The sequence below is a fragment of the Chamaea fasciata genome, unplaced genomic scaffold (assembly GCF_029207755.1).
Source record: "Chamaea fasciata isolate MVZ Bird 193981 ecotype frontalis unplaced genomic scaffold, bChaFas1.0.hap1 SCAF_2, whole genome shotgun sequence".
NCBI classification, from domain to species: Eukaryota; Metazoa; Chordata; class Aves; order Passeriformes; family Sylviidae; genus Chamaea; species Chamaea fasciata.
In genome coordinates this window covers 83,768,411-83,792,602 of record NW_027094087.1, presented here as the reverse complement: position 1 = coordinate 83,792,602, position 24,192 = coordinate 83,768,411, and the positions used below count along the sequence as shown (strand labels likewise).

Genomic DNA, 24,192 nt, shown 5'->3' with positions numbered 1-24,192 from the left:
CAAGGGGGGAGGAGTGGCAGGGTTACCACGGCAACAGATGCAGCGCCTTCCTCCCCTAACTTGGAGATGCAGCTGCCCTTATGTAAAATTACCTGCCCGGTGCTGGTGGGTTTAGGCACAGCATACCAAGAGCGCTTGAGCTATCACCTATTTATATTAACTATTTTAACTATTTCCTTTCTAGTTAGAAAGTGAAGCTGCACTGGAGAAAAAGTATTTTTCCCACACAAGCTACACCCATGTTCATCTCTTCTCATTGATGGCAGTATAACTAGTTCACAAGTTGTGACATAATTCCTTTTTATTCTTTCTAATATAGTGTAAAAAACTATGTGCTAATATCAGGAATTAATCATGAAGTACTAGAAGACATGCTGATTTAAGGAGTGAGTTTGTTTTACACATCTTTACAGGACTATATTTCATTTTCTCCAAGGGGCTTGTCTTAAAATTTCGTGTTGGAGTTCTTCAATTTTTTCTTTTTTTTCCTAATCATATCAGGTACTGAAAATTTCTGGTAGTTCCCTTTTGAATTTCCCCAATTGGTGAGTGATGGAGTTTATGGACATTAGAGGAATGTGCTCATGTATAACTGATAGAACAGCCTGAACTCCTGAAATTTCATCATTGCATGGCCCACTGAATGGCAATCAGGCATCTGCTGTTTCATCTGGTGTCCCTTGTCCACTGACTAGGGACAGTGAAGAATTACTGATGTCAATAGATGTTTTAATAAGTCTCACATCAAAAAAGAATGGACTGAAGTCAAGGAGGAACTGGAATTTGATTAACTTTGGCTTGAAAAGAGGGGTTTTATGGTGAGGCAGAACTAATTCTGAGTGTCAAATCATACGGTACAAGAAGATTTGGGAGGAAGTATGGCATGGATCAGTGGAGCTCAGGGCCTTGGAACTGGCCAAAAACCAGATAAGAATGAAAACAATTTAAAAAAATGCAAGGGATCAAGAAACTGAGGCAAGGATCGGCCCCCAGATACTTATCCTATGAAAATACCTCATTGCTTCTGTTGTGAAGCCTAGGTGAAGCACAAACACATTTGCCTGTTGTGTTTTCCTCTGAAGAGGCAAGCTGTGATCTGCAGTGCTCTTAGGCTTGGAAATGTGGGAAGGCTAGGCTCAGCCTACTAGGGAAACCAACACAGTCTCATAGGCTCTATATTTTGAACATGAAGTCTTAGCCTCCCCTCAAAGCATGCTCCCAGTAGTGCAGAAACAGAGAGGAGTCTGGTTTCACCTGAGCCAGCAGTGCAGAGGGTGCAGGGCTGCCCTGGTTCATTTGGAGGCCAAGAACAAGAAAGGTTTGTACACAGACTCATTACAGACTGTCTTTTTGTGCCTATGTGGCAAAACAGTCATCTTATTTTTAGAGCAGTTAAACATTTGCATTTCCCTCATATGCAAATTAGGGCTTTTACAGATGAGCTTTTTTCTACTACTTTGTGCACAGTTGGCTTTTTTGTGCATCATTTTGTTTAATGAGAGTAACACCTATTCACATCCTGTGGATATAGGATATAACTCCCTTGCTCACTGTGGCTTCATTTATTTCCCTGATTTCTGTCATCCAGCATTTTAAACTCTCCTTTTGGATCCTATTTATGTTGTAATAAATTTAGACTTTGTGACCTGGGTATGTCTGTTCTGCTAAATCAAAGATATCCAGGGACCAATACTTGTCCCCAAGACTGAGTGGCACCAACTGGCGTATGTCTACATTTCTTAGTTTTAGCTGCTTCTGTGGCAGATTTGCCTTGGTAGTGAGAGGGCAAGGAATTCAGCTGGCAGTAAAATAAGGTTAATGACTGGGTGTGTGGTGCTTGAGCCATGGGTGTAGTCTCTCTTTATTCAGCTGTGGGGATGCAATCAATGAGTTAGTGTTTGTTTTGAACAAATGCAGGATTTCATGTATTTATTTATTTTGACTCTTGAAAATGTTCAGTGATGTGTGGCAGCATGGTTTGAAATGGTGAACAATCCTGGGTGAGCTGTAGCTTTTCTGCATCTGGGAGAAGACATGAGTGCCATCAATATCTCAGCTTCTGAGAAAAAGGGGTTGTAATTTTTTGTTTCCCAACCCCAGCTGTTATAAGAGTTTCTGGGACACTTGGATTCTGTAGCAGAGTGGCATGTGGGTTCTTAAGATGTAGCATGGCCTCAGGAGGTAGCCTAAAATTGACTTTGGAAGGGAACAGGTAGAACAGGACTCTTACCCACCTGGTCTTCCCACCTGCCTCCTTAAAAAGTGTTCCATACCAACTTTTCTCTCACTCAGAATTAATTCTATGTGAGACCATCACTGTACCTGACCCTCTGCTCTGAGTGTCTGTTTTTTCATGACTGCCCTGTCTCCCATTCCTTCACAACTGTTCTTGTGCAAAGATCGACAGTATATGTAAAAACATCAAGGTAACCTCTTCTTTTCTAGGTTGCCAATGGCATAAAAGATGTTTCAAAATATTCTTGCACTTCTTTTGTTAAAAAGCACTCTTCCCATCATTGAAAAAAAACCTGTTTAATGCGGAGACAATGAGCGTAAAATCTTTTTGTGTACAGTCTTTGAGAATGCGTTTGTTTTTTGTGGGAAGTACAGTTTAGCTTCTGTTTTGAATAAGATAATGCCTCAAGAGCTATGTTTATTAAGTCCGTGCATCTTCTGTTGTAATATGTAAATACTATTGAATATCTTTATAATTTCATAAATTTTTCAGATATCAAGAATTCTTACGAGACCTTGATAATATACTTTATTACATAAAGTAAAGCCATTAATCTACATTCACAGACTTTTTATTTTCTCTTTCTTTGTTTCTTCTGATAAGAGATTATTAGTTTTTATTCCTTTACTATTTCCACAGGACTTAAGCTTGTCCTTGTGCATTTATGTTACTAAATTCTTAAGTTAACAACCTTGGTTTCTTCAATTATGCATTTGGATTCTCTCTTTCTCCATCCTGACTGCTGTCTTGGTAAAGTCATAAAGTACAGGCCAGAGTGAGTGCTCTACTTTCTCTGCCAATCCCAAAAACATTGTTCCTTCCACCAGCAATCATAGGAATGACTACTCTGATAATCGTTTTGAGTAACAGTGCTCACCAGATAACAGTGATGAGAAGTCTGCACACTGCCATGTGCATCGCCTGCACTTCTTTGCATGCTTTGGACCTTTTCTTCTAAAGCAGCCCAATTTAAAGCATATACAATTATGTCTCATTGAAGGCAAAGCTTCTCATCAGGTACAGTCTGCAACAGGACATAAACCCTGACACACAAAGAGAGGAGGCTGTGGAAATGCACTTGTGGCATAATCACAGCAATCAGGATGTCTTTGGGAATGTTTTAAGAGCAACAGAAGACTCCAAAAAGAAATAGGAAGCAGCAATGTTTAAAAAATCTTCCACCAAAAGGGGAAAGAACAGAGCTGCAGCTGATTTTCTGAAATGCATTCTTTCTAATTTCATGGTGTGTTTCTGACTATAAAATGATTGATTGAAGCAGAAGAGATAATCCATCAATCTGAAGAGAAGTAATGAAGAGACGTCAGGGGATGGACCAAGACAAAAATCTCCAGCTCTTCCTGTAACTGAATGTAAGAATTTATCTGGAATATAGCTGGGCTGGAGCTAGCCTCCAAAGAGCCAAAGTAGGAACATTGAGACAGACAAATGTTTTCTCAGAGAAAGGAATTGGTACATGATAATTGCATGCTTTCTTTCTAGTGTGAAATTAGCTGTCTTTCCCTCTTTATCATAGCAGAAAATCAGTGAAATAACCTTCGAAGAAGGTGAGCTTCCATTGCCCTTGCTCCAAGATTCCTACTGAGTCAGTGATGAGAAGAGCTTTCTTTCTTCTTTCCTTTTTTTTTTTTTTTTTTTTTTTTTTTTTTTTTTTTCTTTTTTTTTTTTTTCCTGACTCAAAGCATTCAGCCATGGAGATGATTGGTGCTGCTTGCTGAAATATTTTGACATTGCTAACTTGAGTAGCCTTTATATCTGTGGTGATAATCTCAATTTTGAATTTGCTTTTTTCATTGTATTTTCTCCATGGAACCATGATGCTTGTGACACTGTTAAAGCACCAAAGCAAATTCTCACAAAAGAGCAATTTATTGAAAGTGTTTCTATATGTAAAAAAGTTTGGAAAGTTTTCAAACTTATATATTTATAAGTATGTACCACTGTAAACCTAATCTTTCATCTATTTCTTCTGACTGTCTTTTGAAAGTGCAGCCTTAACACTGATGGGAAAGATAAATTCAGATTAAGAAGAGAAAAAAAATCAAAAGTGGGAACGTGTTGCCCACTCTTCCACTCTCAACAGAGGCTATTAGGAATTAGGATCTGGAAAGGGAACAGGAGCACAGAGAGTGGAAACAAAGAACATTGGTGGAGAATGGGAAGGTGATCCCTGTTCTGCTGTCTCTTGGGCAACAAACCCAGTGTTGTAGTGTGAAGTAAATACCTCCCTATTTAGCTCCTGCACAGCCTCTGGAAACACAAAGCTCTGGCCTGGCAGAGATTTTTCAACTTCAGGGAAAGTTACATGCACCTCTAATGGTGCAACTCCACTCATCCCAAGCTCTGCTGAAAGCAAGGCAAACTCTCAGGACTTATGTGAGAATTATTGTCCTCACAGAAGGCTTGTGTTAGTCTTGATACCACAAGAGTTTGAAAGTACACTGAATATGAAGTACACTATTTTACTGTGTTTTCTCCAGCAGATTTAATTTATTTCTTTCTGCGCTATTTCCACAAAATGAGACTAAAGATTTCCATTGGTAGACCATTCTGTTTCTTTCAGTTCCTTTCCACAGGGTATCTGAGAGGTTTTTACCAATTTTTGAAATTAGAATGCAAGATGCACATAGGGTGCAAGCCCAAGCAGAAGCTGTCAAGCAGTTGTATTAAGGTTTACATTAAAGCCTAACTTTTTAAGCCTTCTAGAGGTCTCCTGAAATCACTGTAGTTCCTGACTTTTCATAATCCCTACAGCATGCGATCTGATGAACAATCAGCACACATCATGTGGCAGTTGCTGTGGAACGACTTATTGCCGTCAATACCAAAAATTGGTATGATCAAGGTACCTCTTCAAATTATCAAAAGTCTGTTCATAAGATGGACAGAAGACAATTCTATCCTCATTCTAGCCCAGGGTAAGATGCAATAAATCAGGGAAGCTGAAGGTGGGCTGGTCTCAAGAGAATTGCTCAGTGTTTTGATACTAGACAGGTGAATATATTGGTTCAGGAAGAGGGAACCACTCATCCCATATTTCAGGGAGCATTTCCTCTTTCACTCATTTGTCACACAACTAAATAGCAGCTGAATCAATCAGGCAGCCCTTTGCAGGATAATTTTGACAGTTCTGTTGTTGATTGAACTTTCGTTTTAGTGGTGAGCTGGGCTGGAAAAAATATGCTTTTATTGAAAATGACCTTCAAACTCTGAAGAGATTACTCACTTTTAATGTTCTCAAGTGCATCAAATTGCAGACTAAATAAACAGACATCATGAATATCACTTTAAATTTGGGACATTTTCTACTAAAACACAATATCTCAAACCCTTCTCTTTGTACTTCTAATCCAAGCGTGACAGTGGGATAAAGAAAGAATGTTCCTGGGTGTGTTCACCTGTGGTCTGGGGCTGAGGGCAATAAGGGGGAGACTCCCAGTCTTTAGAGATTTGCTCCCATTTCTCTCCTGTTTCCCTGAACAGCCCCTTACTATATTCCCTTTTAAACCATACTGCTTAACATTTTTGTGACAGTTTGCACATAACGGATTCGACCATTATTCATTTTTTAAGCATACTTCTTACTGAATGGTTCGGACTGCAATATAAAAGCAAATGTTAACACTTATTTCCAGAACAGTTTTAGACTTAGAAATGGGATTTCCCACTTCAATGAAATCCAGCCTTTTGGTAACTAAAGGAGATTTTATCCCTTACACAGTTTATTAGACTAGTTCCAAGCTTTTGCAGACAGTGTTTGTGGTGTGTTGTGCTGTGCTGGCATGTTACACAAGGGGTGTGAGAGGGCACAGAATTATTGTAATCTAATCTGGACCCTAATTATGTAGCTATTTTCAGTTGATTGAGTACCAGCCTCACAGAGATGCCAGTAACAGCTTTAATCATTTACTGTCTCACTGTATCACCAATCAAGACACAGGTTCTAAAATGAAAAATACAAAAAAACAAAAAAACAAAAAAAAAAAAAAAAAAAAAAAAAAAAAAAAAAAAAACCCACAAAAAACCAAAAACCAAAACCAAACAAACAACAACAAAAAAAACCCACAAAAAACCAACAACAACAACAACAAAACAACCAAAGCTTGTCTGAGAGGCAATAGTAAAAACCTGGAAAGTATCAGGCAAGAAATTCTTGCATTTTTTCTAAGGACAGGACTGTTGATGTTGTTGTTGCTGTTGTTGTGAGGAATTTTGAAAATGCAGAGAAGGAGGAGGCTGCAGAAGAAGCAGGAATACCGCGAAGGAATACCACACTATTATCTCTAATCATTCACATCTGTTACCTGGCTGTGAGAGCTTATTAAATTATATTTTTCAGAATTAAAATGAGACATTATGGCAGGAGAAAAGCTCCATGTATTACCAACAACAGGTTAGCTACTCTTTTGACTGATAAAACAATTGAAGACTTGGTTGAAAAGCATATGTTTTTCTCTGTGACTACAGATGACTTAGACAGTGGCATTTTCAAGGTGTTCCCAATCATTAATCATTCCTACACAGTTGAAGGGCAAATAGTTCAGTGCTGACTCTTGATTATTTTCAAGGCACTAATGAAACAACATTAGGAATACTTGGAAAAAAAAAAAGCTAAAATTAAGTAGTTGGAACTTTGAAAATGTGCAGCTATTTGCGGGTAATACTGACGCTAAATCAAGGTTATAACTCCTGTCCACAAATCAGTGAGAATTAAGAAGGTAAAATTGTCTTTAGTTTCTTGTTCTGTACATTACCATGTAACAGAAAATGCCATCTAATTTCCCTCATCCCATTTGGTCATTTCTCTCAGCCAATGTTTCAGATTTAAAGGAGAACTTATAAAAATTGAATGGGAAGAAATGTTCTACATGAGACAATTATTTGCATACTCCACAGGTAAAAAGACGATAGTATGTTTTCTTGGTTTTAGGACTTACTTTTGGAAGCTGTGTGAGCATTGTCAGGTGTCAATTTACAATCCCATTTTCAAAGGTAACTTCATAGGAGGTGATACAGAGATTTTCAGTGACACAATATCCCTTATAATTTTCAGATGATACTGAGCGTTTCTTACAAGCAGAAGTCTTGCAAGTAGAACAATCTGTCTCTGTACATGATGAAATGTATAAGCTAATGCGTTCATTTAAGGTTAATTTGCAAAAAAGTACTGATGAGAAATTCTTTGATCATGAGTAGCTGTACAAAAATATTGGGGGGTAATAAAGAAAAAGAAGACATTTCACAGAAAGGTACACTGTAGCCGCCTGAAATGAGGCTTTGTATTTTCATAAGATCCAACAAAACACAAACAAACTGATTTAGTTTTACTGGGAAGCATTACTCTTTCCAGAAAGATTAAAAAATACTGATAATCTAGTATTTTCTAAAAGGTCTAATGTTCTGTGGTTTTAGATTCAGCTGAGTATTTGTATAGGTCAGGAGTCTTCGGCTAGGAAACATGCTCATATTTCTTGAAATTTTCTAAAATTATTTACTTTTTAATAAAAAGTGTCCTTATGTAATCAGATTTGGACAAACTGTAGAATCCTCAAAGCGTTTTCATTTCAGTGAAGTTTTTAAGAGTGGGGAATTTAACATGTAACATGGTTCATGAATTTACTTTTAAAACCTAACAAAATTAAATCTATTAAAATTGATAATAAATTATACTTCTATCAATACTTTAGATTAATTATGAATTTCTCATCATTAAAATTTAACATTATCTCAGAAGTATGTCTGTGGACATACTAACGGAAATAAGATTTCCCTAGAATTTCTCTTGATGTTAACATGTAGACTTATTTCTTCTGTTAGGATTGTCCTTCTCAAGGAGAATGCCTTTTTCAAAATTTGGCTTCTCTGGAGTGCAGCTTCAGTTAATGCATCCAGGCACTGTGTGAATATGTGGAAAAAGTAGGAAAACCTTGGGTCTGTTTAGGTAGCATGGTAAACCAGGTGCCATTAAGACAAGAAAACTTAGTGACAGAACACTACTATACATGACCTCAGTATTTCACATAGAGCGTGTTTTACTTCTTTTGCTGCTGGGAAGAAATCTTGTTTAAATTTTTGCTGGTTTTCACTTCTTCCTCTGTTCATTGTAGTAGTCAGTAATTGCTGCCAAAAAAAAAAAAAAAAAAAAAAAAAAAAAAAAAAGGAAGAATCGGAAGGTTATTAACAAAATTACTGGTGCAGTGGTAGAATGGAACATAAGGCATATTGTTAGAGTTCTAGGATGTTGTTTCATGTGAGACATCACATGACAAAAATCTGATGTCCTGTCTGAACTCTCTCAGTGCAGTTGCTACGTTTCATAAAGATCTAAAATGGCAGGTGTTAGCTAGCAAATGAAGAGTAGTACTTTCTTATATCATATGATATTGACCTGTTCGTAAAACCAACAAAGAAACCTTTCTTCTGGCAATTTCTTGTTTGATGCTGTGTGCTGGAGATCACTGTACCAGCTCTGTGCAAAACAGTGTATGGCTGGAAATGGAGTATCTGTTGTCAGTGAAGATAGAGGTAATTTTTTGAAATATGCATAGACTTAGAACCATTAGAAGTGGAGAACTGAGTGCCAGTTTCAAAAGTGACTTCTGTTCCTTCATGGTAGAGTGACTATATAAATATCAAACCCCATTATTTGTTTGGTTAAAGGTGAAGAAATTCCAAAGACTAATGTAAGGGATGTATTCATATAACATTCACTTCCAAAAGGGATTAATGTTGAGAATCTCAATTCAGATATTAAATGGAAATGTGTGTTTATTTTTACCGGGAAAATTTTGGTTTTGTAATTTGTACATTCTGACTGAGCACTGTAAATGCTTTAAATTAAAGAGAAAAGGGTGAAAGTGTTTAAAAAGTCAATGCAACTAACTTCAACCAACTTAAATGACTTTCTCTTTTAAAAATGTTGCTTTTTTTTATCATCTCAGTTTGCCAAAAGAAAAATGCAGGGTTTTTTCTAGAACTAATTAACTCAGAAGATCAGGGAACCGTTGTTTAATTTGAGTTGAAATTTTTTTATTAAGGCAAATGGAGTGGCCCATTGTACAGATATTTTGAATAATGATCATTGGTGGCACATTCTAGTTCCAGTAATAAATAACAAAGATGCAAAACAGGAGTTGGGCAGTGGTGTTAGCGCGACCTTGTTTCTAGGGTAATGTAATCCACTTAGCCAGAGCAGTTTACTGGAATAGAAACCACAATGTTACATTTATACTGCTCCTCTGGCCCACTCTGCTCAGATCTAGCTGCCATACCTCCTCAGGGTAATGTATTAAGGAGCTCAGGGTCTTTCTTTTCTTTTGGCAGGGCAGAAATCCTGAATATCCTGAAATGCTAAGAATTATTAAGTATACATGATATACTGGAAAAGAAATACGGTTACGCCTAAATTTAGTCAAAATGAGGCATTCATAAAAAATAAGCTCAAATATGAATATCATACAAAAACTTGTCCTGTGAAAAGACAGCACTGTCATTAGCCAGCTGTGTACAAATGGTCTTTGTTTCTATAAATACAGACTTTCACATGTGGGCTAGGAAAAGCAACTCTACTCTCTCAGCATTTGGAGAGATCCATAGACATATCTGGCATATTCCTCTCTACAGAAGCTGAATGTGCCAAACACTTTTCACTAAACTTTCAAAGGCTAAAATGCAATTGACTTAAAGAAAGAAGATCAATGCTCTGGCATCTAAAACCTGGTGCATTAAGGATGTTCTTTCTGAACAACAGAGGTACACTGTGTACATTACATTCTATCCTTCAGATCTGTGGAGATGTCATCCATGTGAAAAAAAAAAAAGTCTCTTCAGATTCAAATCTGTCATCTTCCCTGCGAAGATAAAGCAGGGAATAGTACAAGGAGAAATAGTCGTGAGATAAGCTATGAAGGAAAATGGTCCTTAATGCCTTTGGTGGCTAGGCTTTAATTCCTGATATGTTCCGGTGTTTGGATACATGCTAGCACCACTTAATGCACCTTTTCATCATTTACCACCTACAGATGAGAGGCCCCGAGTGTGTTTTTGGACTTGGATTACAGTGCCAGTGAATTAGGTTTCCTGATGTTATAATACCAGCTTTGAAGGGATGGCCTGCCAAAAATGTAATAGCACAGGAGAAACAGGTGGCTCTTAGCAAGAGCTCTGTCCTCAATTCAGACTGCAAGCTCTACTAACTGTCTAAAAAGAAAAAAAAGAAAAAAAAAAAACAAAAACAAAAACAAAAAACCCCAATAATACTCTATTGAATCAATAGACAGAAAAAAATGAAATAAAAGCAAATTCAGAGTTGCCAAAGGCATACCAGAGTTTACACACAGCCCTAATCATCCTTTTTTCAGGTATTCCAGGAGTGCCTATCTACCAGGGGTCCTAAAGAGATGTTTTCCTTTGGATTATTCTCAGGCCCTGCATTAGGCTCTGTTGTAGAGCAGAGACTTTGTGCCACATCAGCAAACGTCATCTGTGTCACAGCTAGCCCTGTGATATTGGGATGGTATTGCATGACAGACTCAGATGGCTGTTTCCCTGAGGTTCAAAAATAGAGCAGTCTATTTTTCATTTTTCAGTCTATGAAAAGCGGAAGAGGAACACAAGCAAATGAAGCATGACCTTTTTCAGCCACCGGTGGCTTGAATTCACAATTCAAATACAAAATTAAAATGCAATTTCTTCCATGGGGTCTTAAATGCATAAACCAGTGTGTTTATATGTTCACCTATATAATTTTGTCTGTCCATGTGTACTTTAATTTCTGCATTTATATGAACTATGATGGCTTACCAACAGAAACAGAGTAGTAAAACATGGAGTAAACGGAAGGACAAATTTCATGTAAATTAAGGTATTACTATATTCAGGGATGACTGTTCAGCTCTTAGCATCAGGCGTATATGAGGTGTCTGTAAAGGAGCACAAACCTGCCGCTTCATTCTGCTGCAGTGTGTCCTGAGAAAGAGTGGCTGAACAATTGGTAGCAAATGGAAAAATTAATTTATTGAATTTACACAACCTCTTCTCTAAAAAACATTGCTGTAATTGGGGGAATTTGCCATTCTCTAGCTTATGTATGTTGTTCATGCTTACTTCTCTAGCTTACAAATGTTCACGTTTCCTGTTTCTTATCAGTCCTATGACAAAGAAGACTTTGTAAATTATACCTTCTAGCTGTGACTTTTCAGAAACAATGAAAAAGAATGTGCTAATGCTGAAATTGTTACAGCACAGGACCAATGGAACATGAGATGTTTGGCATGTTTTGTTAAGCAGCTAGACATAAAAATAAAAAGGTGAAAAAAATGGAAAAAAAAATCCCAAGGCAGTTGAAAAAGAAAACATAGCTCCATTGGCCAGAGCCAATGTTCTGTTGACCCTGTTGATCTACACCAGAAAAGACCTAATCAAACACCAGACAGTGTGAAGTGTGGAACTGTTTTCAATTGATGTATCATGCTTTCTTCACAGGAATATCAAATTGATATATTTTTTGCCCAGACATGGACAGACAGCCGTCTTCGCTTCAACAGCACCATGAAAATACTGACTCTGAACAGCAACATGGTTGGCTTGATCTGGATCCCAGACACGATATTTCGTAACTCAAAGACAGCAGAGGCTCACTGGATCACCACCCCCAACCAGCTCCTCCGCATATGGAATGATGGCAAGATCTTGTACACCCTCAGGTGAGCACTTGGCAAGGTGCAGAGCTGAAAGCTTCTCCCACCTCCAGTGTAGTAATAATAATTTTCAACAATGTCTTTGCTCTCCTCTGCTGTTTTCTTCTGATGCATACATGGTCATGCTTTACAAATATTTAATTATTCAGGCATAAGTACTGCCAAGTTTAAGAAAACAAAGTCTTGTCTTTCTAAGGAAGAAACCTTGAGAAATGGGAAATAAATCTGTCTAAATTGTACAAGCTGGGCTTTTTATTGTTTGTAATAAAATTGGGAATATGTAGTCCCATAAAACCTGTTAAAAGCCTTTTTGATTGGAGTTAGATGCAGGGCTGGATAAAACATTTTTAGATTCACACTAATGCCAATACTTGATTCTTCAAATAAGTCATGCTGAAAGATAGTCTGTCACATCTCATCACAAGGGTGAATTGCTGGAGGAAAGGCTTTTACAGTTTTCTAATCTTTGTGATAAAATCAACTATATGGAACTAGAAATACTGTATATATTTGCATTTCAAAAAACCTGTGAAAATCAAAATATGTGTTTACTTGTGGAAGAGATGAGTTGCTCAGAAGGGAGTTTTGCCATAAGCCATGTTCCACAAGCTTCAGAGACGTGCTTTTCACGCCACATTTTCTTCTCAGTGCAACTGAGAGGGCTGATCATGCTTGCAACTGCTGTTGGGTTCCAATACACAGTCTTTGGCAAAAAAAATAAGAAAGGAAATAAACATCTGAAAAAGCTTTTGATATCTTTAGTGCCCTTTCCTTCTTAGGCTTGCTCTTCTGTGAAGAGCTCTTGCTTATTTCAGTTGCCTTTAGCTAAAGAGTTTGGGGGCTAAGGTGTCAGCTCCAATGTTCTTGTGGTAGGCCTCTTGGGATTTTTTCTGAGGGAATTTTGGTTAGGTGTTTTGTTGGTTTTTTTCTACTAAGTTCTGTTTCAGTATTTCAGGCCAAGCTAGGCATCTACCGAATAGTAGTTTAGACTTACATACCTTACAGACACTAAAGAAATTTTGTTTAATGGGCTACAAAATTTGTCTAAAGCAGCTAAAAGTAAGTTAATACTTGACCCACTGGAATGGGCATTTCTACTTTGTGAAAGATGTTTTGAGTCCTTGTTTTGATCACTCAGGTCAACCTCCTTTTTACACAGGAAAAGCTGTTAGAATGATCATTCCTCATTGTTAACAAATTAAATTTAAACCAAATTTATCTGACTTAAGTGTCAGAATTGGTATGACATAGAAGAGGTAGCTAGTGTATGCCCTGGTGCTGTCAGGTGTTGATGGGTGTTATGTGCACAGGAGAAAGTGTACAAGGTTCAGTCATGCTCCATACCTCTCCATCTTCTTCTCTGCCCCTTTTAGGGTGTGAATGACCTCCTGCTGCAACACTGCAAATCCTCATCTAGTGTCAGTGCAATGGGGCTACCTCACAGGGGACCTTTTCCAAGAAAGTTTTTCTCTGAGTCATCCTACATCTGAGACACAAAGCTTTCACCATAGAATTTTTAATCTTTTTGTTTAATTTCCACTAGGAAAAACCCACATAGCCCACAAGCATGAATTCTGTCATTAAACTGTGTAGTATTTTTTAAAAACCACTGTACAATATACTAGCATTTAATTTCTCTGAGTAAGTACATTCACTTTGTAAGCTATTAGATTGAAGACTATTGATTTTTATTAGTAATTTTTAAATTGGCTGTGTTCATAGTATACTTTGTGTTAGGGATGTCATGTAAAACCAGCTTTCAAGTAGGGATGAAGATGTTTCTGCTGATCTCTCTGTTGCATCTGTACGATACAGAATGGAATGTAGAGATTTATTAAGTTTTGGAGAAAGCCTGAAGAAATTGAAAGAATTTTAATTTCACACTGTAAGTACACATGGAGATTATTTTTATAAGTTTCCCTCTGAAGTTCTAATTTTGTGGAATTGCACACCAGACGAGCCATATTTCCTGTTACTTTTGTAAAGAATAGTTGTTTTTATCCCAGAACCTTCAATGATGAATTGACTAGACAAACACGTATGGAGAGATTTCCTGGGATCCAGGAAGTCTTGATGATGTGTTTGAAATTATCATGGTTTTGTATCAGGCTTAAATAGGCAAGGAACAATCTGCAAATATGGTTCTTTCCTTTCAGGCCTTACTTATGGATATCAAAGCATTCTTGCATGATGCTTGAGGTTACCCTGCCTCCTCCGCTGGCTGTTCCCTGTACTGGCACATAGTAACAGACCCTTGGTTTCTTCACAGGCTTACCATCAATGCTGAGTGCCAGCTGCAGCTGCACAACTTCCCCATGGATGAACACTCATGTCCTCTGATATTCTCCAGCTGTAAGTGCTGCTTTGATGCCTTATTCTTGTATATGACTCGTATGCAGGGGCATGAGCTTAATTCTGATTTCTGTCAGGTTGGTCAATTGCTCCTAACTGGTATAAGAAGTTTAGGTTCGTTCAAATATTAGGGAATTTTTGTTTTCCTCTCTTGCACTCCTGATCAATGGACTTATGACATGAAATCTCCTGCAGATTTACTCTGTTATTTTTGTTAGAACCAGCCTTTTTAGCTTATACTACAGTCACAAACTCGGCAGATATCCATACCAGTCTGTACAATGATAATTTATACAGTCATTTGACACTGCAAATGAGAATTAAGACTTCAGTTTTCTGGTGGAGGTGCGCAGCATGGGGTCATGGCCAGCAACCTCTGAATGTCTGACTTCATAGCACGTAACCTGGTAATGCCTCTGTTTCACAGTAAAAGTAAATGGTGCAGCCACAGAAAATCTCATTTTCCTTTTATTCCTCAGCTTGTCCAGAAGTTCCAATGTTATGTTGTATGTTGTGTTGCTGGCATATTTGAAACCTTCCTAACAGAAAAAAAATACATGGGGAAATGTATGAAAAAAAAAGTCAGGTGAGTTAATTTTGAGGTCCGACATTACTGTGAGAAGTTATCTTCACGCTGATTCATTTGAAAAAGCTTGAGAACTGTCTGCTCATGAGAACACCTACACCATTTTTTAATCCAAAGCCACATAAAGCAAAGGTTTTAAAAACATTTTAAAAGGATCTCCACTAAAGATTTTAATCTTGACAATCTATAGACTCAGGATATGTGTTCTTCAGAAAGTGAAAGGGAAATGTATTGTTTTGTCTATCTATTTAGAAACAAGATTATCTCCCTAATCCCTTTTAAAGTGATAGAAGAATAACACTATTCAATAAATATGCTATTATGATGTTATTGATTTCTGTTTATAAAGACTATACAAACAGTGATCCACCGTCACAAAACAGATTTGAATTTCTGACCCAGGGTGTATTTTTCTTTTTATCCAGGAATTTTTTTTTCACAAGCTGTCATGTAAATATTTCCCTTTCCTTCAAAATTCTATCACTATGTTGCCAGTTTTTATTTTTTATAAAATATAAAAGTGAACCTGGGCAGAAATATACAATTGTGTGTTTAATTTGGGTCTGTGTAATATATGCATATTCAACTGAACAAGAGGCAGATAGCTCCTGGAGGAGCTTTCCTGCTAATGAGCACTTGTCACTGAACTCTATGCACCTCAACTATCTTTAGTTACTACATAAAACTGCTTTGTGGCAATCTGATGTTGTTTTGTTGAAGTGCTGAGAAAGGTGTGTGATCTTAAAAATCAAATTCCAGAGACTTATGGGAACCTACTCAAAGTTTTAAGTCCAAAAATACTAAATAAAGCTATGACATAAATTTGATTGATCCTGTGATAGCAATATCCAAAGAAAGTGAACTTTAATAAATAGGAAGTCACTTCAAACCTTGCATTCCCTAATAGCTAGACAGTTGCTAAATGCAAGTTATGCTCTATGGGTTTTATTGAAAGAGAGAGGATATCAGTCAGCAGACTCTGCTCCATGGCAAAATTCCGAATACATTTTGTATTGCAAATGTTCCTCCTAATTTTGATCTTTTATCTCAGAATACTTCTGACCTTGGAATATACATGTATTGCCATCAGAAGTGTACTACTGTCTATGGAGATGGATATTACATAGGATAAAGCAGAATATGAATGTGCTGCAGTTTCTGTGTATGTTCTTTGTAGTTTCTTGCCAGATGGGGGATCCCGTAGAGGAATGTTAAAATAATGTTTTATAGTTGTGTCAACCTTCTTGGTCATGTTGATAACAAGGGTGTATTTCTTTAGATTCATACTGAATTGCATTTTTTTCCTGAGCAGTTTTAGCTCTGCTCTTACCATCATACAGGTCATCTCCTGTATGATTAGTTGGTTACACAATGCACTTTTATTTTTGGTCTTGTGTGCATTCATAGCAGACTCTAGCTAGACAGCACTCAGTGGGACTCATGAAGTGAATGACTGAGTAAATGCCTGAATGATTTATTACTGCCTTCTATGACAAGTTTCTGAAGGGACAAGCTGATTAGGGAGTACAAAATGTATGTGTTTGAATAAAAACCTTTGTAGAATTCACAGCTCAGCTCTGTTTCCCCCTTCATCCCTTCTGTTTGGTCCTCAGCACACAGACAAATCTTTGTAGTTTCCGCTCTAGGCAGGCACAAAGAAGCACAAGTTTCAGGAAATATTTCCCACACCTCTACACACAGATGAAGTTTAATATTTGAAATTTCTGACTTTTTATATAAATTTCCCTTGATATTTCAGAAATATAAAACTCATCCTAATTTTTTTTCTAAAATATTTACTTCTAGTGCCAGCTAATTTGCACCCTAACCCTGTTGTTACCCTGGGGACAGTTGATGCTCCTTCAGAGGGAATACTGAGCTCTATTTCACCTTGTTGGCAGGATGTGTAAGGAGAAAACAATGGCTTATAAAAAGGACCCATCTCAGTGTGCTAACAGTAGTTACCAAAACAGTAGTTCCCCTTCCTTTAGAGAATCTTGTTCCTGGAAGAGTTCTGGGAGCTCTCTAGTTTATTTTATGGGACTTAAAGAGTATTGAAATAATCTGAAGCTCTTTAACCGGTGAAGGTTTTGTATGTGGGGTGACATGATGAGTGAGATGACTCATCTGGCATATCAGGCCTTGTGGTCAGTGTGTGTCTGTAGTTCCTGTCCTCATGTAGATGTGCACTTAACACACTGCTTATGTGAAATGTTGATCCCAGTAACATAATGCAGGGCTGCTGTGCCATGAGACAGCTTGTCTCTGTTCCATGCACCAGATTGGTTTGATCAACCGCATGAGCCAAGCAGGATTTCTCACTAATGAGCTACAACAAGGCATGGTATGAATGTGCATTTCCCTGTAAATGGGAAGAAAGAATCAATGCTGTGACTTGATTGAAGTGGAGCAATCTTGGATAGATTTTGCTCAATATGATCACTCTTTCTTCGTATGGTTTTAAAGTACTGTATGCAGCTATATAAAAATATTCTGTCACTGTCATTCTTCATTTGGGTTAATTTATCCTCCTGGGCCAAGGAAGGCTGCTATGCTGCTTTTGACACTCAAATAGCACATTAAACTGTCGTGGTTATCTCTATTCAGCATTGATTTGAGCATTTTGGAAATACTCTCAGGATGCTGCCATAAAATTTAGTTTATTGAGGTAGTTAGGATTCACATAAATTTCAGGAAAAAGTGGAGATGTTCTGTCTGAAGGATGATGTCAGCACAAGAACAAATAAATAAGACACAAGCAACAAAAGGCAGACTGTGAATGAAAAGTTAAGCACATTAATTGTGAAATTCCTTCTATAGGGAACTGTGGGTGCTTAAATATTATAACAACTTAAAAGTGTTTGGACGAAGCACTAGAACAACTATACACTGGGAGCAATCAAGCATAACAAGATCACTTTGTAGTAATGGCCACTGGTTTTTTATTTCGAGGGATAAGAGCATTACAAATTAAGAGCAGGAAAAAGGGGCTCTATGGATAAGCGACTTTAAAGAACTCTTCAGCATTAGAGTTATCATGCGACTGTTTTCTAGCTAGCTTACATGGTTTTAGTTTTCCTTTCTCAGTCGCTGGTGAGACTGTTAAGTGTTCTGGATTTTCTTTATTTGGTAGGACTAAGCATGCTGCAAGATAATGTGAGAATGTTTGCACCCAAAGCTGTGTAACAGTTAGTTGTTTGAGGTCTTCATTTTTCTCAGACCAGCAGAAACCCTCACCTCCTCTCCCCATACATGTGCTCAGGATTAACTTGACATTCCTTCAGGTGACAGCATATGAAAGCCTTGCCAAAATGAAGCTGACAAACCCATTACACCTTGTCTTGAGCATCTGGTCAACTAATTTTTTAATTATTTCCAAGGAGGTTTATGGTGGGAATCTGTGCTAGCTGCATACCTGAGGTCTGACACAATCTGTAAAGCCATGCCTGGGGCTTTACCAGATGCAGTAATACTGAGCTGCAGTGCAAGATGCCAGGGAAAAAAAAAAAAAAGTGACCAAATTGATTAATGGGTTTTCACTGGTTTATTTTGCTTGCTGCTGTGCTGATCAAACTGCAGATACATTTGTTCATTTTTAAAAGCAACTTTGACTTAGACAATAGGAATTATGGCATGTTTTATAGACAATTACTGATCTTCTACCTAGTGAGAAGGTCTAGAATCCTGAGCTGCCCATTGTTGGAGAATTGCTACAAGACAGGAAAAGGTGGACATGGCCAGAATGCCATTCTTACTGCAAACACCAAAATACATATACAAAGGTACACGAAGAATTCTATTACTTTTAGTTCACTTGAAAATATGAGAAAGCAAGATTTCCAACTATGGATGGTCCAGTTTTTTAAGTCAGGACTTAAACCAAATATTTTTTGCCTTTTAAATGTTAGAGTTTTTTGGGGTTTTTTTTTAAAGTGACATACAAAAGCATGCCAAGTATTGCAGGAAAAAAAATTTAAAAGGAAGGAAATATGCAATGCTTTTGAAAGAAATTAATCCAAATCTAACATAGTGCTTGAAAGGAACAGAACCCATTTTTCTAAATATAAACTCAGTTCAATCAAGTGTTCCCCCTTTGAACATGAAACCTCTTATGGATATGCAATCAGTACTTTAAGCCTTGTATCATTAATTTCTGACACAACTAGCTGTCATCACCCATTTTAATATGTTTCTCCTATCCTAGGAAAGTAAATGCTGGTTTTATGGAATGAGCTGTGCTTTGTTTCATCTCCTTTGTCATCAGCAGAGTCATTAATACAGTCTGAGGGCAGAAATTTACTTCTGATGAAGAACAGGCCAGAAGGAGCACAGCTTAATGTTAATTTCTCAAGAGGAGTCTCATTAGAGATTCTGGGAAGGCACTGTAATGTGCAGAAAGAGATCTGAATTTCCATCTGTGCTCTCTATAATGGACTGAGACAGATCAGGGGGCGTCAATGGAATTCTTGAACCAGTTCTTGTGATGAGCATATTTTACCTATTGTAGCTTTTTCCTCTTCTAGGAAGGTAGAAATATTAGCATGCATCCATCCTTCTCTTGAGAAGACTGTCTTTTTCAGAGAATAGTCAATATAGAGAGGTCTTATAGAGAAGAGAAAAGAAATATATTTATGAAAAATTTTTCCTTTGAAGTTTCCTCTCAAGCTCTGTATTTAGCATATGACTTTTGTCATATATGCCAATTAATGAGCATAATATGTGAAGCATATCTGTGACACATCCCTCCTCCTATTCATCTGCTAATTCTCCTCTTACACAGACAGTTCTATATCTTCTTATTTCATTTCCTCTCTTTTAAACTGTTTTAATCACACATTTTTTCAAATAGCTTGGCTAGTGTGCAAGAAAAACTTCAAAGAAAATTTGATCATCCCAAAGATTTGTGAGGTGTGTGTGACTTTGTAGGGATCTTTGCCTTTGTTAACCTGTGAGCATTAATGTTTCTAAGCATTTTTTCCTGAGGTACCCACTACATCAGGATACAGTGAATTTAAAATAGATTATAATGTTATGCAATTTCATTTCATCATTCCACTAGGTTTTCTGAATGTATTCTGCTAGTGCCTTGCTCTGTTTTAACTCTCTTTGAGTTTCCTTAAAATTCCCTGAGGGTGTTTCTTTTTTCTCCCCTTCCTTCCTTCCTTCCTTCCTTCCTTCCTTCCTTCCTTCCTTCCTTCCTTCCTTCCTTCCTTCCTTCCTTCCTTCCTTCCTTCCTTCCTTCCTTCCTTCCTTCCTTCCTTCCTTCCTTCCTTCCTTCCTTCCTTCCTTCCTTCCTTCCTTCCTTCCTTCCTTCCTTCCTTCCTTCCTTCCTTCCTTCCTTCCTTCCTTCCTTCCTTCCTTCCTTCCTTCCTTCCTTCCTTCCTTCCTTCCTTCCTTCCTTCCTTCCTTCCTTCCTTCCTTCCTTCCTTCCCCTTGCCTCTGTCTCTCTGTTGGATTCTTGGGGAGTACTGTATAGTTTCTGGGGGAGTCAAATATTTATTCAATTCCTTGACTACTCCCTACTGACTAACTCCCTACTACTTTTCTGTGTGTGACTGAATGAATTTCTCAATACGTAAGAGACACTGCATTAAGTATCTTTACATATTTATGACTATTTTATAGCCAAGCCAAGGCTCATAATAATTATTACAAGTTAATTTTTATTGCAAGTTCTGCTAATTTTTGTCTAGTTTCTCAAATATGATGTATTTTTTTGAAACTGTTCAAATTCATCTGTGATGTTAGTACACTCAGTGTAAAATTATACTCTCTACATCAAATATATGGTAGATTTGTGACAAACTAGTGCATATTGTAAGTATTATTTTGGCACTACTGTTTCTGTTAGCATTGTATCTCATTTTCAAGGTATATTAGCAGCACCTTTTTAAATATTTATGGCTGTATGGTTCAATGCTTGCTCCAAATTTATGCAACATGTTGTAATGAAAGTGTAATATTAATCAATATGATATTTTATCTGATAACCACTAGTACATAAATGATATTTCTTTGGTAAGAAAAGCAGTGAAACTTCCTCAGGGTCGGGGGTTGATCGTTGCGTCCTTGGTGATCAGGCAGAATTGAGGGCCATGGTTAATTCTTGTAATATCCCGTGCTCCAGTTCCTCACAATGAGCTAAGGTTTTGTACTGGGAGCAGACCAAATGTCTCTTCCTTTTATAGTGATATTTTTCTCCACAAGATTGAAGGCTCCTCTGGAGAGGGAACAGCTGCCATTACTTCCAGCAAAACTGAGACCCTAGAGTAAAATTACAGCAAGTGCTAATTAGTGAAGCCTAAAGTGCTTAACTCATGATATCTTGGGGCCAGCACAGTCTTCCAGAGACTCTCTGGACTGATGGTAGGCTATTCCAGGAACCTGGAATCTACCCCAGTTTTGCAGTGGTCTTCCAAGGATCCTTGGTGTCTCCATTTGCCCTGCACAATTGTCTGAGGAAAGATGGGATGCCTGTGTTATGAAACAAACTCTCTGGGCAGCCTGCTTCAGAGCAAAAAAAATGCTGTTATTCTGGCCTCTGAAGTTTGGCATAGCCAATTGTATTTCAGGGATAGCACCCCCCAGCTCTTACTTATGCTTATGCAAGGAGAATGTAAGTCTTAAAAATCCCAGATGCAGTCTAGTCTTTCAAAGCAACCAGTCTTATTTTTCTAAATTTTCTGTTAGTAAAATTAAAAAAAAAAAATCAGCCTCAAAAACAATTTCAGAAAAGAAAAAAACCTGTCTGAAGAGCCAGTTATTTTTTACAAGAATATATGTAGTTAAGTTATGCTTATGGTGTCAGTAAAAAATAAGAGAAAGTACTGAAGGAAGATGTGGCTGATTGCGTATCTGAAAGATGTGTCAGCAACAGACCCTGGTGTCACTGCCCTGTTACAATCATTGTTAGTTCCCGTGATTTCATCACAGATCTCAAGATATTCAGTGTGTATTTGAAGCTAAAACTACTTTAAGCATCTCATCCTGTGCCAATGGGAGCCTGTTCTTTCTATCTTTCTTTTAAACAAATGTTTGACAGTGTGACACATGGACCATTGGCAGAAAGAAAATAGTTTTAACCCTCAAATGTAATATAAAACCTATTATGTGTTTTTATTATTGTTAGTTGCTTATTTAGGTCTTTGATAACTGTTTTTCAAATTAATCTGATCATTAGGGAGGGGCTGCTTCATAAGCTGCAAAGTCCTGGCAGCCCTACACTTGTAAAATCTAACTTACAGAGCCCGTATTTGTGATATTTAGAGCATCAGGAGGAGACAGTCACAGTCTTTTGCATCATATTTTTTGGCATAAGAAATTACTGATTTTGACACTCTGTAACAATTATATGACTGGAAAATGTAGCCTTGTTGTGGCAACCTGTACCCATCCATGACTGGAGCTCAGCTTTTAGTGGCTACAGGCTATCGGGCAGGGACGGGACAGGAAGGAGATGCAAGAGGCTCCCAACCACACCAGGAGATGGATGAAATGTTGAGACCTCTCTCTGAAGAATGGCCTTGACTAGATCAAGAGCTTATGGGGAAGATTTAGAGACCAAGGCAACAAGGGAAACCTTGTGAACCAATAGAAATCCCTGGCATACTGCCCTCAGGGAAAGATCTGACAGATATCTAAGGGCGCTTTCCATGGATTGCAAGAATTCTTGATCCTCAGGTGTAAGAAATCAGACAAGGAAGATGAGAGATTGGTATGGCTTAGTCGAGACTTGCTGGTCAAACTAATGGGCTAGAAGAAAATGTGCAGGTAATGGAAGCAGAGGGCAGGTATCCTGGGAAGAGTACAGGGATGCATTCTGTTTCTGTGGGAATGGGGTCAGAGAGGCCATGTCGCACCTGGAGCTGAACTTGACAAGGAATGCAAAGAATAACAAGAAGGGCCTCTAAAGGTAAGTTAGAGAGGAAAAGAAGGTAAAAGAAAGTGCACATTCCTCAATTAGCATGACTGGCAAACAACAGACAAGGAGAAGGCTGGGGTATTTTCTCTTACAGACAACAGTCAGAGCCAACAGTGCCCAAAGCCTTTTCTGTGCATAGCTCACTCCTCTTTGGGTTTTTCATAACTATCTTAATTCTGGAAGAAATTTCCAAAGACACCTTCCACAATTCACTTTTCATTGTATGTGCATAGGTGTTACAACATAGCTTTTTTGGTATCCCTTTCTTTGGAGTGTTAGATTTCTGCAAATGCTGATAAAATTACCTGCTTTTATTCCTTGTAGCCTCCCTTAATGTTACTGAAAGTACCTCATAAAATATTACATAAAATATGAAATTACAAGTCCAGGTAGCCCCTGCTGAGCAACATAAAAGTTACAACATTTCCTTTCTCCCACTCTGATTTGCACATTTCCAAAGGCAGAAGACAAGCTTGATTGAATACAGAAGGTTCAAGCTATTTTAGATCTCTGGTACAATACATTTGATATTTTTAAAGAAACAAAGAGCATGTAGTTTTCTAATTGCTTTAGTTGTTTTAAAGAGTGGAAAAAAAATTAGAAAAAAGAAAAAAGGAAAAAATTGGTTGTGTTACTGTCTTCCATAGTCACTTCAGTGGCCACACTAAAAGTTACAGTAATGCATCTCCAAACCATGAGAACTGTATGTTTGAACTTACTGGTCTTATAAGAAATGAAGAATTGCTGCAGAATGTCTTCAAAGTATAAAGAAACCCTCTGGGATTTTGAGAACCAAGAGGTAACAAATCAGTTTCATACCAGAAAAAATACCACGTCATTGAGAAGAAAAGGAGAATGAAGAGAGACCAGCCCTGCAAAGGTCATCCAGAACAGCTGCAGTACTCCACAGAAGTGTAACAAAACCGGTGAATATTGACTCTCAAATTAAACTCATCTCGGCTAGAGCCCAGTCGATGCTTGTTACTTTTGCCAGGCTTGGCTGACAGATGATAATGGGGTTAGTAGAAGCCATTCAAGGTTTACTTGTAACAGATCAAAATATAAGATGAAAACATCAAGTCCTCAACTCATTAGCCTTGTCTTGTCAATTTTGTTTACTTTTAACAGTGCCTGGAAAAAACAAGGCAGCTTGGGAACATGAAATAAAAAGCCCCATCCTTTTCTTACTTCTGATACTGAAAAATTAATGGTAAAACAAAAGCATATCCTAAGTGCTGATGGAGCTAAGAGAGTGAGGCAATCATGCAGCTTTGAATGTTGTTTTCCTCAGTGCTAGAGGACAATCAGGGAAATGCCCTGTTCATCTGTTCCTTTAAGAGGAATATTGCTGAAGTTTAGCTGGCTGTATCCCTTGCTATGA

The 24,192-nt window shown here is 37.7% G+C and overlaps 1 protein-coding gene across 2 annotated transcripts in view; it reads left to right on the top strand.

Moving 5' to 3' along the window:
* The window catches only part of GABRG3 (gamma-aminobutyric acid type A receptor subunit gamma3), a 289,194-nt gene that overhangs the window by 139,795 nt on the left and 125,207 nt on the right, over positions 1 to 24,192 (top strand). For both annotated transcript variants that reach the window (XM_066176529.1, XM_066176528.1), the window contains exons 4-5: positions 11,738 to 11,958; positions 14,222 to 14,304. In XM_066176529.1, coding sequence (XP_066032626.1) covers positions 11,738 to 11,958; positions 14,222 to 14,304 — 304 coding nt within the window. The remainder of the gene's footprint in view (positions 1 to 11,737; positions 11,959 to 14,221; positions 14,305 to 24,192) is intronic.